The 17,421-nt window shown below is 42.7% G+C and overlaps 1 protein-coding gene across 1 annotated transcript; it reads right to left on the reverse strand.

The window, feature by feature from the left end:
• Nucleotides 1–358: 358 nt before the first annotated feature.
• Nucleotides 359–2,961, reverse strand: LOC126474819 (uncharacterized). The gene is made up of 3 exons (XM_050102293.1): nucleotides 2,813–2,961; nucleotides 1,207–1,675; nucleotides 359–520 (listed from the first exon to the last, which is right to left on the reverse strand). The coding sequence occupies exons 1-3, from the start codon at nucleotides 2,926–2,928 to the stop codon at nucleotides 359–361; spliced, it is 747 nt and encodes a 248-aa protein (XP_049958250.1). The 5' UTR covers nucleotides 2,929–2,961.
• Nucleotides 2,962–17,421: the final 14,460 nt, after the last annotated feature.

The raw sequence follows: 17,421 nt of genomic DNA on the forward strand, positions 1-17,421 counted from the left end.
TTTAGACTCGATCCATTGACATTCTTTTTACTTCTGATATCCTATTGCTCTGAAGCTACGAGCAAACTCAAATACCACTGCATTGGTTGTTAGGCAACTATGTTCATTACAGTGTAGATCGGACGGGGGGAGTCTGTAGAGAGACATCCGCCTTGCACCATTATATGGTCACTGCATATTGGAAAGCTTGTGTCTGCCACGGTATCGCGACTTATTCGCCAATATGTCAAACCTTGTGCTTCGTAATCAAGGTATCGGCCGAGTTAACCGATTCAAGGTCGGGACACACATGTCAGGACCGTGTCCGTGCCGAGACACGTCCGAGTATCGGCCGTCACCCGGACTACGAAATACAACATTAAAACAAATGCAGCGGGCCCCACTTGACCGGGCCGTGCACGGGGAACGTCAACGGGCCGGGGCCGGGCCGGGCGGGATTCGCCGTGTTCAAATTTTCACGTGACGGACACGGCCTGACGGTGGGGTTGTCTTGTGAGCTGTGCAACTGCGCAAAACTGTTCTGTGTACAAAACATGGATGTGGAACGACTAATAGAGGAAGTTCGTAAGTTTCCTGTTCTTTACGATCAGGGAAGTGAAAATTACAGGAATATCGAGTACAAAGACAGAGTTTGGAAGACAATTGCAACAGATCTACAAGCCAAATGTAAGATAAAAACTATACAAGTTTTAATACCCGAAAGATATTTATTTACTTTTTATTTTACAAACAGATGTTTGGTTTATGTCATCGTTATATCGCCAAGGCGACATGTTCTTGCCATTCCACAGTCCCTTGTGGAGAGTTCAGGAATTTTTTGAGTTGTTCTCGTACAGCAAATGCAGCATCTGTTGATCTCCCACGAATTCGAGGTAGGTTTCGAAGATTTGATGAACTTCCGGATCCCTCAGCAGTTTCCGTTTGATCCATCCTCGGTTCGGGCACCCTATAACCTTTCATTTTTCGAATAAAGTTGTACAGTACACACGCAGCCGTCACAATCATTGTAAGGTTATTAGAATCTCCCTGAAGGATTCTTCTAAATATTCGAAATTTCTGTTGCAATATACCGAATGCATTTTCGGATATTCTTCTTGCCCGACTCAAACGATAATTAAATATAGCCTTGTCATTTGTTAAGTTCCTGCCAGGATATGGTCGCATCAAGTATGTTTTGAGAGGGAAAGCTTCATCGCCTACAATTACCGTTGGAAGTTCAACATCAGTTCCGGGTAAAGTTTTACTCTTTGGGACGCTAAGCGTATTGTTTTCCAATGACTTTCCAAGATTTGAATTTACTAGAATGCCTCCATCAGAGTTTTTTCCGTACGCTCCCACGTCTATTGCAATAAAATTATAACATGGGTCAACCAGAGCAAGAAGCACAATGGAATATGTTTTTTTGTAATTCCAATAGAGACTTCCTGAGTTGTTTGGAGCCTGTATTGTTACGTGCTTTCCATCTAAAGATCCAATGCAGTTTGGAAACTGCCATTTTGTCCAAAACTCCTCAGCTATAGCATTCCATTTTTCTTCATTCGGCACAGGCATCACCTCTTCTAACAATAAATCGATAACTGTTCTAGAGATGTCATGGACGATAGCTGCAACTGTGGATTTTCCCAACCTGTAGCTGAAGGAAATAGTTTTAAAGGAATCTCCTGTAGCAAGGAACCTGAAAAAAATTGAATGTATAAGATGAGAAATACTGTATAATCTATAAAATATTTGCAGCATTTTAAACATTGTAATATAAATACGCGATTTAAAATATTTTTGCTACAGGTGGAATAGAGGAATGCAAAGAAAAAAATGGGCATCTGTTCGTGACCAACTAAGGAAGACCTTGCAGAAAAGGAAAACTGTTTCAGGACAAACTGCTGTTCATCAACATAAATACAAGTATGAAGATCTCTTAACGTTCCTGCTACCTTACATGGTAGAACGAGAAAGAGTTTCCAATGTTCCTTACACGCAAGACAATAATGAGCATAAACAAGAATCAAATACAGATTCCCAAGAGGAGCAGTCGATTATTGAAAACGAAAAAGTGTCTACACAAGAAGACATTGCAGATGAAGAATGGATCATTAAAACCCAGGATAGTGAAACAGAGAATTTGATAGAGCGCACTCGGCATTCCCAGACGCCCTCAGCTCATTCGTCCGTCACTACAAAGAAGAACACGTTTATGAAACCACCACTGAAACGAAAATTTCAGCGTGAGGTTAAACCACAAGAATCTGCATCAAGCCAGCTCATGGCTTACATTTTGGCAGAAAAAAAAGCTGAAAAACAGAGAGATATACAAAACCCAGTTGATGCTTTTTTGGCTGGTATAGCACCAGCCCTAAAATCATTGCATCCACTACTGTTTCATCAAGCTAAAAGTAGGATTTTTTCAATTGTACAAGACTTTGAACTGAAGCAACTCATGAATGACGTATCAGTCCATCAATTCACTCCATCATCCTCCAATTCCTCAGCAAAATCTATTTCAACACCATATCCTTCACCTGTGGGAAACGAGTCAACAGAACCTACACAGCAGCTTTTGGACCTGCAAAGGGTTTCGCACAATTCGTATATAAATAACCAAAGCCATCATCCTCCAAGTTCCCCTCCATCCTCATCAGCTTCAGAAACTAATTCACTGAATAGTCCTCATTTGTTTTTCTTAGGGTAGTAGAAATTTAACTGTATTATTTACTAACTTATGTATTTATCTTTCAATTACTGAAGTAATAAAATAAAAATGCTGTCCTTAAAACTTCTTATTTATTTGTGTTCTGTGTACTTTTCTTTAACCTACCGTAAAAAAACAGCCAGTCGTTCTTTGGGTGAAACTGATACTCTCCAGAACGTGTCATTTTTTCTCAGCCTTGGTTCTAGTTTCTTTAAAAGTTCACAGAAGGTGTACTGCGTCATCCTAAAATATTCATAAAACTTAGTCTCATCATCTACGAGGTGAGAAAATAGTGTTCGAAACTCTCCCTGTACTGGTCTTGTTTTCCAGACACTGTGGATCCATAATTTTCTTCTTCTTGTTTGCCTTCGTTCGTTTTCCTCTTCGTCTAAAGCAAGTGCTATAAGTCCTAATTCACTATTACGAAAATTAGTGAACATGTTTCACAGCTTTCACAAACAGAAACACAGCTCACCGCGTCCGAGTCACTACAAGGAACAACAGAGACACGGACGTGCCCCGGTCATGTGTGGCCCCTGCAGGAACGGACCGGAGCACGGCCGTCACTCGTCCCACGCTCGGCCCTGACACGGCCCGGACGTGTGTCCCGACCTTCATGTCGTTTCCTACTCATGGTCTCACTTAGGAATATTATTACATTTTATTTCATTTTTGTGGCCCCCTTGGTCTTGTTTATCTTCTTTAATCAATAAAAAGAAAGTAAAAGACAACGGGAAAATTTTTTCTTTCTTAAGTGGTGGAAGATATGTAGAATGAACTCCGATTCCGTTTCATTTCTTCTGTGTAGCGACTTGTAAGGTTTAAAAATTAAAATACAAATAGATAAAAATAAGAAAATTTGAACCATTTTTTTTGTTCTTTCCTGCCGCTACAAGCATTTCCTATATCATGAAAAAAAATTTGTGAACCTCTTGCTCGGAAGCAGTAAGACCATAGACAAAACAAAACACTCAAAATCGGATTTATATACCACCTGAAGTATTTATTCCAACAAATTGATTCGACACCTCAAAACAACACCTGCAAGTCCTTTAAAATTTATTCTGTAATAATGTTGTTAGGACGTATATTCTTTGTACTTTGTGATAATTTTTTTCTTCTGCTATACAATCCATGCACCCAATAGTTTGTTTACAAAATATGACAGCATACATGTGATGTGTTACGACAATGAAAGGAACCTGTGACCATTGGAGGTACTTTATTTTACTTATTTTATGTTTACCGTTAGATACACCTTTCATTTTTTGTCAAAAGAAACCCAAAACCATACTCTGAAATAGTTTTTTGTTTCTCCACTAAACAGTGCCACAAGTCACAAAGAGGAAGTAAACGGTAAGGGGCGTTTCTCAAAACTAAGAGGCCGTGAGACAGTTTGTCAGTTGGATCACCGATTTTTCAGTCTCACATCTCTCACATCTCAAGCAGTTTACAGAAACTCCAACTTAAACCGTAAGTCTGCTTTTACCGGTTGAACAGTTGGGTTAGGACCATACAAGCCACTGAAATGGCGTCCAATAGAAGGACTTGTACTAGGCCACTATTCCACACGAAACTATTGTTGTTATCTATAAACGTAAGTAAGTTTGTAGGGAATCCCCAGAGCACGAGGCCTACTTGCAATTTTCCATACTTTTCAGATAAATTGTGTCCACGTGGATTACATACGTCGGTACTTTTCACATAATATACAGCAACAGAAAAGATCACTACACCTTAACCTACGAAATATTATGAGACAAAGTGCAGCTTCAAACGTAAAGTTGAGAGAGTGTTAAATATCTGGCTTTTTTTACGTTTACACTGCGCCGTATTTATGACTAAACCATCAAAAAATACATCAGCACAGAATCACAAATGGAAGGCTACACTTCTTGCTGAGGCTTCCGCACCCTACTGTATTGTCAGTTCGTGCAGCTGACAGTCATGTTATTTTATTTCAGTGATCACAGTATCAAGTCAAAAGCACACGTTGAGCAGCGAAGGCAGCTAGCTAACATGACGAGAACAAACAAGGAAATATGTGTTACAAACAGGTTGTAGCAAACTTCCTGGGAATTTGAATTCTCTTTCAGTGTGGAACAACCTACTTCACGATACAACCAGGAACCAGTTTTCTGTGTATGCTGATGGTCTGTTGGAATGATTTTAGCTACGTATGCCTAAGGTCTGGGATCGATTCACACTTCGAGAAACCATTTGTAACAAACACAAACAGACCACCTTCGCATCTGGTATCGTCAGTTGAACAACGAGTCGTTGCGCCTTGGTTCCAAATCCGCATTAAAAACGACGCCCCTTCGCTACTTATTTTACGAGAATCGGAATAGGGTGAGACATGACAGGCGAAACTCCCAGCAGGTTGAGACTGTTGTCACCAATTTGCATTCAACTGTTTACAAGAGAATTTTTCTTAGTAATGAGCCACTCGTCACGCAAGGTTAGAGGATACTTAATTCTTATTGCGTCTGAACTTGAGGTGTTGGTGCTAGACTGCGATTCTAACTCACATCCGTTCTTTCGCTGGTCTGACCCCTTTAACACGATGCAGTTCCATTGTTTCCCAAGATTGAGGACTCCTCAAGGTCTCCACGTAGAAGGCGCGTACCGATTCGAGTCCTGATATGGGACAATAGTTTCCATTGTGTCATCAACCTGCAGGTGACAAATGGTCATGATTTTGAACACCTCTCATTGCGTTTTCAACAACAATAATTGGTACTGGTTTTCAACTCCCAGTCAGGCACAGAACATATCGACATATGATTTCAGGTGCAAACTTGTGGCTCTTAGTTATTCATCAAAAAGGACACGAGAGTCAACGATTCTACACGTGTAGTCAACAACGACGATATGTGCATGGTCTGACTTCCAGTCAGCACAGAATTTTCTGTCATGTTATTTCTAGTTCTGACATGTTTAAATCTCGGTACTGGTGAAATAAACCGATTTTTAACGTTTATTCGTGGCTAGATGTCAACGGCAATTGGGGCTGGGTTGGAATATCGATAAGGCAGAACTTTTTCGTCTCGTCATTCCAGTTTCAATCATCTCGGTATTGGTGCAAAATTACGAAGTCTAACATTTGATAATGGTTGGTTAACAACCCGATTAGGTGCTGGGCTCGAATCCCCGTCCAACACAAAGCTCTATGCAACGTCATTTCGAGTTTAAACCCACGCACGCTTTTGTTTCTTGTGACTGAAACTATATTTGATATTTTCCATCGTTAGTTAAAAGGGGCAATAATTTCTGAATTGAAGGTCCAGTTCCCAGTACAGCATAAGAATCTTCGTAATGTAATTGCAAGTTGAAATTTACTGTTTGAAATTTCGTTTACTGTAATAAATTTGAGTGCAAGTCTAATGGCTTTGTCGTCTCTAATGACGTGTTTTCTGATATTTGCATTATCGTGATATTAATTTGCATCTGGGCCGATAGCCACACGGAGCAGTGACCTCTTGTGGCCTCTTGTAGTAATCATTTTGTACTGGGTGATCAAAAAGACAGTATAAATTTGAAAACTGAATAAATCACGGAATAATGTAGATAGAGCGGTACAAATTGACACACATGCTTGGAATGACATGGGGTTTCATTAGAACCAAAAAATACAAAAGTTCAAAAAGTATCTGACAGATGGTGCTTCCTTCACCTGATCAGAATAGCAATAATTAGCATAACAAAGTAAGACAAAGCAAAGATGATGTTCTTTACAGGAAATGCTCAATATGTCCACCATCATTCCTCAACAATAGCTGTAGTCGAGGAATAATGTTGTGAACAGCACTGTAAAGCAATCCGGAGTTATGGTGAGGCATTGGCGTCGGATGTTGTCTTTCAGCATCCCTAGAGATGTCGGTCGATCACGATACACTTGCGACTTCAGGTAACCCCAAAGCCAATAATCGCACGGACTGAAGTCTGGGGACCTGGGAGGCCAAGCATGATGAAAGTGGCGGCTGAGCACACGATCATCACCAAACGACGCGCGCAAGAGCTCCTTCACGCGTCTCGCAGTTTGGGGTGGAGCGCCATCCTGCATAAACATCGTACGTTCCAGCAGGTGTTAATAAGCCAGGCTGGGGATGATGCGATTCTGTAACACATCGGCCTACCTCGCACCCGTCACGGTAGCAGTTACAAAACCAGAATCACGCATTTCCTCGAAGAAAAAAGGCCCGATAACGGTAGATGTGGTAAATCCAACCAATACCGTGACTTTCTCGTCGTGCAATAGAGTTTCCACGACAGTTCTAGGATTTTCAGTAGCCCAAATTCTGCAGTTGTGGGCGATGACAGACTCTCGGAGCGTGGATCAGCTTCGTCGGTCCACAACAAGTTACTCCACCAATCGTCATCTTCCGCCATCTTTTGAAACGCCCACACCGCAAATGCCCTCCGCTTCACTAAATCGCCAGGTAACAGTTCATGATGCCGATGGATTTTGTACGGATATCATCGGAGGGTACGCCTAAGAGCCAACCAAACGGAAGTTTACGGAATGCACGAGCGCTGACTTCCCCTTGCATAGAGGAACCCGCTGCAGTCTCCAATTCTCCCTGAACTGTCTCAGCAGCATTACGCCTTTTGCTCGGTCGGCCACTACGGGGTCTATCGTCTAAACAACCCGTGGCTTTGAACTTCGAAATCATTCTCGCCACAGCCGGCCGAAGTGGCCGAGCTGTTCTAGGCGCTGCAGTCTGGAACCGCGTGACCGCTACGGTCGCAGGTTCGAATCCTGCCTCGGGCAAGGATGTGTGTGATGTCCTTAGGTTAGTTAGGTTTAAGTAGTTCGAAGTTCTAGGGGACTGATGACCTCAGAAGTTAAGTCCCATAGTGCTCAGAGCCATTTTGAACCATTCTCGCCACAGCTGCATTTGTCAACGGACCTTTACTCGTTTAAATCCCCTTTCTATGGCGATAGGATCGCTGAACTAGCACATTCCCCATTCTGATAATACAGCTTCACTAAAAGCGCCTTTTCAGGTAACGTCAACATGCTGCGACTGCTGGCACATCTTATTCTCTCTCTCATTACAGTTCCTTTTATACACGGTTGTCATGCGCAGTCACTGACGTGTTGCTGTCCAACGCCATCTGTCGGAAATTTTTGTGAACTTCGTTTTTTTTTGTTCTAATAAAACCACATGTTATTCCAAGCGTGTGTGTCACTTTTTACCTCTCTATCTACATTATTCCGTGGTTTATTAAGTTCACCCGGTATATTCAAACGTCTGTACCGAAAAGAAAGCAGAGAACCTGCAAGGTAGTTACGCTATGTGGGTTGCATAAAAATCAAGCGAATCTCATTTCAGGTCATTCGGATACTTTTGATCATTATAGGACGTCACTCTGCCGATTTCTGTTCTGTTCATATACGTATATTCCTTCGTAGCGTGTCGTTTTTTTTTTTTTTTTTTTTTTTTTTTTTTTTTTTTTTTTTTTTTTTTTTTTTTGAGTGTATGTTGTTGCATTAGAAATATTTATCTGAATAAAGGAATCAGAAAGCATGCGCTTTAAATATCTCTTTTAAGACGTTTAATTGAAACTTCACTGTGCAGTTTCTCGAAACAACCAATTTGTCCTTTACCATCGTTTATAATGGAGGTCTTCGGTTCCGCTACCTTGAAAGTAAAATAACGCATGACGGTAAAAGCAGAGTAACACAGGCAAACAGAGCATTCCACGCTGAGAGAAGTCTAGTCGTATGACAAATGTGTGGGAATTAAGGAACCAAACTGCTGAGGTCATAGCCGCGTGGGATTAGCCGGGCAGTCTCAGGCGCTGCAGTCATGGACTGTGCGGCTGGTCCCGGCGGAGGTTCGAGTCGTCCCTCGGGGACGAGTGTGTGTGTGTGTTTGTCCTTAGGATAATTTAGGTTAAGTAGTGTGTAAGCTTAGGGACTGATGACCTTAGCAGTTAAGTCCCATAAGATTTCACACACATTTCAACATTTTTTGCTTAGGTCATAGGTCACTAGACTTACACACTATTTTAAATAACTTAAAACTAGCTGACGCCAAGAACAACACACACGGCCGAGGAAGCACTCCAACCTCCGGCGGGAGGGGCCTCGCGATCCGTGACATGGCGCATCTAACCTCGCGGTCACTCCGCGAGCCTCTAGTGATATCAAACGTGGGTCTTATGTTGAAGAGGTAATTTCTGAGAACGCACATCTTCAACAGTTTGCGGTATGTAACGAAATCATGGATTGCCGGCAAGCAGGAACAGAGAAAAATCAGGGTGTTTTAGACGTGGTGACAGGGAAGAGTGCCGAAAATTAAGTGGACAGATAAGAAATGAAGAGACCGTCTGCAGAGTCGACGAGGAAAGAAATATGTGGAGAACACTCTCTAGCATATGGGTGATAGGACACGAATTAACTCCGTCCGAATAGAATTCGGAAGACCCAAGGGTACCGACTGACCGCCGTGTTATCTTCAGTCTGTAGGTATCGCTGGATGCGGACAGGGAAGGGTATGTGATAGGCACTCCTCTGTCGCTGACGTTGTCAGTTTTCGAGACCGGAACCGCTACTCTTCAGTCATCCAGTCCCTCAATCGGCTTCACAAGAGCTGACTGCACCCAGCTTGTCAAAAGCGCTCGGCAGACCAAGAGGGTCAGCTATCCAAGTGCTAACCAAGCCCGACATTGCGTAAAGGCAGTGATGTAACGGGAACAACGAATAAGTTTCATCGCACTAGGACTAGTGCCAGATGACAATAAACCAGGGGAAGACAGACATTAAAATACATACGACAAAAAACTGAGGGTGTTGTGTGGCAGTGTTACTGTGAGATGAATAGGTTGGTATATCTACATCTACATCTACAGCCATACTCCGCAAGCCACCTGACGGTGTGGGGCGGAGGGTACCTTGAGTACCTCTATCGGTTCTCCCTCCTATTCCACTCTCGTATTGTTCGTTGAAAGAACGACTGTCGGTATGCGTATGTATGGGCTCTAATCTCTCTTATTTTATCCTCATGGTCTCTTCGCGAGAGATACGTAGGAGGGAGCAATATACCGCTTGACTCCTCGGTGTAGGTATGTTCTTGAAACTTCAACAAAAGCCGGCACCGAACTACTGAGCGTCTCTCTTGCAGAGTCTTTCACTGGAGTTTATGTACCATCTCCGTAACGCTTTCGCAATTACTAAATGATCTCTAAGGAAGCGCGCTGCTCTCCGTTGGATCTTCTCCATCTCTTCTATCAACCCTATCTGGTACGGATCCCACATCGGTGAGCAGTATTCAAGCAGTGGGCGAACAAGTGTACTGTAACCTACTTCCTTTGTTTTCGGACTGCATTTCCTTAGGATTCTTCCAATGAATATCAGTCTGGCATCTGCTTTACGGACGATTAATTTTATATGGTCATTCCATTTTAGATCACTCCTAATGCCTACTCCCAGACAATGTAAGGAATTAACTGCTTCAAGTTGCTGATCTGCTATATTGTAGCTAAATGGTAAAGGTTCTTTCGTTCTATGTATTCGCAGCACATTACACTCGTCTACATTGAGATTCAATTGCCATTCCCTGCACCATGCGTCAATTCGTTGCGGATCCTCCTGCATTTCAGTACAATTTTCCATTGTTACAACCTCTCGGTATTCTACAGCATCATCCGCAAAAAGCCACAGTGAACTTCCGATGTTATCCACAAGGTCATTAATATATGTTGTGAATAGCAACGGTCCTACGACACTCCCCTATCGCACACCTGAAATCTCTCTTACTTGGGAAGACTTCTCTCCATTGAGAATGACATATTGCGTTCTGATATCTAGGAACTCTTCAATCCAATCACACAATTGGTCTGATAGTCCATATGCTCTTACTTTGTTCATTAAACGACTGTGGGGAACTGTATCAAACGCCTTGCGGAAGTCAAGAAACACGGCATCTACCTCTGAACCTGTGTCTATGGCCCTCTGAGTCTCATGGACGAATAGCGCGAACTGGGTTTCACACGATCGCCGTTTTTGAAACCCATGCTGATTCCTACAGAGTAGATTTCTAGTCTCTAGAAAAATCATTATACTCGAACATAATACGTGTTCCAAAATTCTACAACTGATTGACGTTAGAGATATAGGCCTACGGTTCTGCACATCTGGGGATGACGGGGATGACCTGTGGCCTTTTCCAATACTTTGGAACGCTACGCTCTTCTAGAGACCTGCGGTACACCGCTGCAAGAAGGAGAGCAAGTTCCTTCGCGTACTCTGTGCAAGATCGAACTAGTGTCTTATCAGGTCCAGCGGCCAGCCTTTTTTGAGCGATTTTATTTGTTTTTCTATCCCTCTGTCATCTATTTCGATATCTACCATTTTGTCATCAATGCGAAAATCTAGAGAGGGAACTACACTGCAGTCTTCCTCTGTGGAACAGCTTTGGAAAAACTCATTTAGTATTTCGGCCTTTAGTCTGTCATCCTCTGTTTCAGTACCATTTTGGTCACAGAGTGTCTGGACATTTTGTTTAGATCCACCTACCGCTTTGACGTAAGACCAAAATTTCTTAGTATTTTCTGCCAAGTGGGTACATAGAACTTTACTTTCGAATTCGTTGAACGCCTCTCGCGTAGCCCTCCTCACACTACATTTCGCTCCGTGTAATTTTTGTTTGTCTGCAAGGCTTTGGCTATGTTTATCTTTGCTGTGAAGTCTCCTTTGCTTCCGTAGCAGTTTTTTAACTCCGTTGTTGTACCACGTTGGCTCTTTCCCATCTCTTACGATCTTGCTTGTCACATACTCATCTAATGCATATTGTACGATGGTTTTGAATTTTGTCCACTGATCCTCAACACTATCTGTATTTCAGATAAAACTTTTGTGTTGAGCCGTCAAGTACTCTGAAATCTGCTTCTTGTCACTTTTGGTAAACAGAAAAATCTTCCTACCTTTATTAATATTTCCATCAACGGTTGAAATCACCGATGCAGTAACCGCTTTATGATCGCTGATTCCCTGTTCTGTCTTAACTGTTTCAAATAGTTCGGGTCTGTTTGTCAACAGAAGGTCTAATAGGTACCTTTCAAATAATGAACTTACAAAAAAATTCACTGGATTCTTTGTCCCTGCCACCCATTATAAAAGTTTGAGTTTTCCAGTCTATATTTGGTAAACTAAATTCTCCACCCAAAACTATAACATGGTCGGGAAATCTACTCGAAATATCTTCCAAATCTTCCTTCAAGTGTTGAGCCACAACAGCTGCCGAGCCAGGGGCCTATAGAGACATCCAATTACCATGTTCGAGCCTGCTTTAACCGTGACATTCACCAAAATTATTTCACGTTTGGGACCTCCGTCAATTTCATTCGATACTATTGCACTTTTTATTGCTATAAACACGCCTGCCCCTTCACTGTCGTGCCTGTCTCTGCGGTATACATTCCAATCTGAGTTTAGATAGGAGTCGTTGTGGGCCGCATCACACCAGTCAGAATACTAACGACTCAAAGACCCATGCTAATTTTGGCATTAGTAATGCATGGGTAGAGCACATTTATGCATAAAATTAAATGCTGATGTTGAGATTAAGGCTGTCCTATAGAATTTCCACATAAATTTACGTGTTTCACGATGGAACCAAGAAGGGAAACGCGGCAAAAGGCGCCTTGACGTGCAGGAAGAATCCATTTTAAAAGGCGCACTCAACTTCAAGGACGTTAAAGCAAAATTCAACCGCATACATGTAAAAGTAGTGTTTGTAAACGGGCGTGAGTGGTGTAATGCTGGGTTTATGCGGTTTACTTTCCAATTACGCATTCCCCCTGTGCCGCGGACATTATAAAACATCGCAGCAGCACCGCATTCCCATTTGCGAGCGCAAAATGCGTTTTATTCAGAAGGATGATTTACGCTCGAGAGGAATTCCTTTCACACAGGCTTTCCGTTATTGTGGCCAACTGAAACGCAAATATTACCAAGAGCACTAGACGTCACAATGGGTGGCACTCTTTTTTATCCTCTTCTCCGATTAATCGCGAACCTATCGGCCGCTCGCTGCGCTATCAGTGATCGTATATACAACATCCGGGCAGAGCTGTAATGCATCTGCGTTCAGGCTGAGGTTATACACACGTGACATTTGTGCTTTATGCGCAGTTCCAACCACCGCAAACATTTCTATTGCGAAACGTTGACGTATTCACTAGAGTGGGGCGAACTGTAGCTATTCAGTGCAATTGCAGCTTTTGTCCAGACCTGTGAAAGCTACGGGCACGAAAGACAAACACAACATTTCATAGCGGCTTCGTCTGCGAGGACATTATACCATGAGTGCCTGAGTCTTGGGAATGATGGCATCGCGTTCTCATGGCGCGCACGAAGCCTCCACAACAGACATCTGGAAAATAAAGAATATGTTAATCAACTTGTAACAACACAGCGTTTTGCCCATTAACTGTAACACCTAACAGCTGTAAACTATTCCTGATCATCTGATCATAGGCCGGCCGAAGTGGCCGTGCGGTTAAAGGCGCTGCAGTCTGGAACCGCAGGACCGCTACGGTCGCAGGTTCGAATCCTGCCTCGGGCATGGATGTTTGTGATGTCCTTAGGTTAGTTAGGTTTAACTAGTTCTAAGTTCTAGGGGACTAATGACCTCAGCAGTTGAGTCCCATAGTGCTCAGAGCCATCTGATCATAGTTTTAGCATGCCTATCTAACGGCCTCCAGCATCTACAGAAATTAGATTATTCAATGTTTCATACTATAACTCAGCGAATTTAAAAATTTGAAATGCTGTCGTAATGTACACATTAGTGGATAGAATTTTTACGTTATGGGAGCAACACAGTAGGGGAAATATCGAATTTAGAAACTATCTGTACGCCTTCAGGAAGTGTAGCCCACTGCTTGCCAATTACTCTGTATTCATTCAGTGTTTTAGAACGGGAATACTTAGCCTCTTCCAACAAATCTTACACCTAATTTCAAAGCCTTTCAAATTTCTTTTTTCACTGAAACCCTCCCTCCACATTGTAATTCTGTCAGAGACAGCAAAGGATTTGGAAGAGAAGTTGAACGGAATGGACAGTGTCTTGAAAGGAGGATATAAGATGAACATCAACAAAAGCAAAACAAGGATAATGGAATGTAGTCGAATTAAGTCGGGTGATGCTGAGGGAATTAGATTAGGAAATGAGACATTTAAAGTAGTAAAGGAGTTTTGCTATTTGGGGAGCAAAATAACTGATGATGGTCGCAGTAGAGAGGATATAAAATGTAGACTGGCAATGGCAAGGAAAGCGTTTCTGAAGAAGAGAAATTTGTTAACATCGACTATAGATTTAAGGGTCAGGAAGTCGTTCCTGAAAGTATTTATATGGAGTGTAGCCATGTATGGAAGTGAAACATGGACGATAAATAGTTTGGACAAGAAGAGAATAGAAGCTTTCGAAATGTCGTGCTACAGAAGAATGCTGAAGATTAGATGGGTAGATTACATAAGTAACGAGGAGGTATTGAACAGAATTGGGGGGAAGAGGAGTTTGTGGCACAGCTTGACTAGAAGAAGGAATCGCTTAGCAGGACATGTTCTGAGGCATCAAGAGATCGCCAATTTAATATTCGGGGACAGCGTGGAGGATAAAAATGGTAGGGGGAGACCAAGAGATGAAGAGACTAAGCATATTCAGAAGGATGTAGGTTGCAATAGCTACTGGGAGATGAAGAAGCTTGCACAGGATAGAGTAGCATGGAGTGCTGCATCAAACCAGTCTCAAGATTGAAGACCACAACAACAATAACAACAACCCTTCCTCCCTTGCTGCCCAACCCCATAAAATAGTGAATGGAAAAAGTTCATCGCTTCTACAACTTTAGCATGATGCATGAAATTTCAAATTATTACGACAGGGGTTCAATAAATAATTCAACACATTTGTTTTCTCGGCCAGTTTCGGTTGGAAAAAAATGCGAAATTAGCGGCATTAGTTGTGGGACATCTTTAATATATCCGCTTCAGCTCCTATAATTTCATGAACTTCTGACAGGTCTATCTTTTAGTGTTGAACCCTGAGGTTGGTTTGCCGCAGAGCGCCATTCCTCTCTTCTGTCTGCCTTCCTCTTCATTTCCACATATGTGTTACATCCAACGTCATTCATGATATGTTGCATGTATGATATCCTTGGTCACCCCCGCCGATTCATTCCCTAAATAGCTCCTTCTGCTGTTGTTCCACTGATGTTGTTGCAGGATGTGCCCTACAAGTTTGTCTCTTCTTGTTCAAATGTGCCTCCACAGAGATCAGGTTTCCTGTACTCTTCTAAGCACCTCTCCATTTGTTACTTTGTCTCTCCAGCTGATCTTCATCATCCTTCCATAGCACCACATCTCCAGGGCTTCTATCCGTCTTCTCTTCCAATTGTTCAAGTTTCACATCCGCATAGGGCCACACTCCAAACAAAACCTTTCATGATACGTTTCCTTATTTTCAGACGGATACGTTTCCTTCCTTTTCAGACTGATGTTTTTGCTGGTGAGTAAGTTCTTTCTCCGATTAAATGCAATTTTGGCCTTTTGTATTCTAGTCGCAATTTCTTTCCGGCTTCTACCATCTCTTGTGATTTTGCTTCCCAGGTAAGTTAATTCCTCTACCACTTCCAGCTCCTCTCTTCCAATTCTCATTCTCAGAGGTTCATATCTTGCTCCTGTACTGCATACCATCAATTTAGTCTTTTTCTTTTTTATTCTCATTCCATACTGATTGCATAGAATTTTTTCCATTTTTCTTAGGACTTCCTTTAGATCTTTGTCTCCGACTATAGCAATATCATCTGCGTAACGTAGCGTATCTATCTTCTGCCCATTAATTCTGATCCCCACCTCAGTAGTTTCTCGAACTTGGCCTTTGGCTTCCTGGATGTAAGCATTGAATTTAAGAGGAGAGAGAGCACATCCTTGCCTTACCCATTTTCTGACAGGTAGCGGCGCTATATACAGCTTTCAAAATGGCGTCTGTAACGGAGGTGCCTCCCAACCAGAGAGCTGTCATTGAGACCCTGTTGGCGGAAAACCAGAGCATCACAGATGTCCATAGGCGCTTGCAAAGTGTCTACAGGGACCTGGCAGCCAGAAAAAGCACGGTGAGTCGTTGTCCGAGACGTCTGTCATCATCGTAACGGGGTCGCGCAGAGCTGCTCGACATCCCGCCTGCCGGCCGGCCGCATACCGCTGCGATTCCCGCAATGTTGGAACGTGCGGACACTCTTGTTCGAGGTGAGTGAACGATCAAAAACAAACACCCTGCTGCTAAACTGGACGTCTCTGTTGGTAGTGCTGACACAATAGACTACCAGTCGTGGTACTCAAAGGTTTGTACCCGCTGGATTCCTAGCCGCTTAATGAAAGACCGCCGGCCGCGGTGGACGAGCGGTTCTAGGCAGTTCAGTCCGGAACCACGCTGCTGCTTCGGTCGCAGGTTCGAATCCTGCCTCGGGCATGGATGTGCGTGATGTCCTCCTTAGGTTAGTTAGGTTTAATTCTAAGTTTAGGTGACTGATGACCTCAGCTGTTAAGTCCCATAGTGCTTAAAAAAAAAAAAAAAAGAAAGACCATCAACAGCAAGGGAAGACCATCTGTAAGGCACTGCTTGTTCGTTAGGAGACTGATCCTGGCAACTTTTTGTCGAACATTGTCACAGGCGTTTGCAACAGGGCGCTAAATAAAGGGCGGTTGAAGCGTTCTCACGAATGTGCATATATAAATGTTCGTTAAAAATGTTAGTGCTAATTTTAGCTCCCACGTAAGTCTCAGGGGGTGATTTTCACACTTGGTGCATTAGTACACTGTTCCCCATCTGCGCATTAGTTACAGTTTTTGAATTAGTATTCATGAGTACAGCTTATGCTAGGGAACAAAAATTAGGCGATTATTATAGCAAAATCAGTTTTCACAACACAGTTCAATCACTATTTATTGGCGTTGTTCTCTTCTTTCACACAATGAAATTAGCACTGGTGAGACGGTTTACAGTTTTACTTCAATAATAATTTGACTCCGAGCCCCCAATAGCAGTCATGTAGGCTACTATAAACGAAAATTACTCACTCAATTCGAACAGAACCGCAAGTCCCACTGTCCTCTTTGTTCTAGCAGTTTTGGCGCGAAATCACAGATCGCCACACGTTCACTTACGCCGATGTATACCTCGTAATTCGTACTCACACGAATAATCGTAGCACTTCCAGTTCACCAAATATATGCCGAAATAAATCGGCGCGAAAAGAAATTCTTACTCAAACGACCACGTGGGCCACTCAAAAGTGGGGCTTGCTCGCCACCCACCAGCTCCCCGACTGCCGAACGACTGACCAACGACTGACCTGGCCAAGATGGCCGCTCGCTTATATAGGCTCGGACGTGTACCCCCCTGGTTATGCAAGTAGCAATCTCAACAGTTACGGTTACAAATTTAGATACATACATCCCTCGACAGAAATAAGTTCCCCACCGGAACCGCGCTAAAAGCACATCTTATTCACTATGTTACATTAATTTCTAGGATTATTCTGTCAATCGTAAATCAAGTTTTAGGTTTTGCAAAATTTCGCTACTTAGCGCATCTGTGCTGCAAACTTTTAACATAGAACTGCATATAGTACCGTTCTTAGACGTAATCTCTAGCGATATACGCATTGCGCTGCGCAAAATCTTCATATCTATAATAATTAATTAATTATGGGTGATGAAT

This window comes from Schistocerca serialis, chromosome 4 (assembly GCF_023864345.2).
Source record: "Schistocerca serialis cubense isolate TAMUIC-IGC-003099 chromosome 4, iqSchSeri2.2, whole genome shotgun sequence".
Lineage (NCBI taxonomy): Eukaryota > Metazoa > Arthropoda > Insecta > Orthoptera > Acrididae > Schistocerca > Schistocerca serialis.

Bases quoted from the DNA above. Each gene is read 5' to 3' on its own strand.
- LOC126474819 (XM_050102293.1), bottom strand. From the start codon at position 2,928: ATGACGCAGTACACCTTCTGTGAACTTTTAAAGAAACTAGAACCAAGG. The intron at 1,676-2,812 runs GTAGGTTAAAGA...AATTTTTTTCAG, and splicing joins CGACTGGCTGTTTTTTTACG to GTTCCTTGCTACAGGAGATT. The intron at 521-1,206 runs GTAATTGTAGGC...TTTTGTACACAG, and splicing joins CTGATGTTGAACTTCCAACG to AACAGTTTTGCGCAGTTGCA.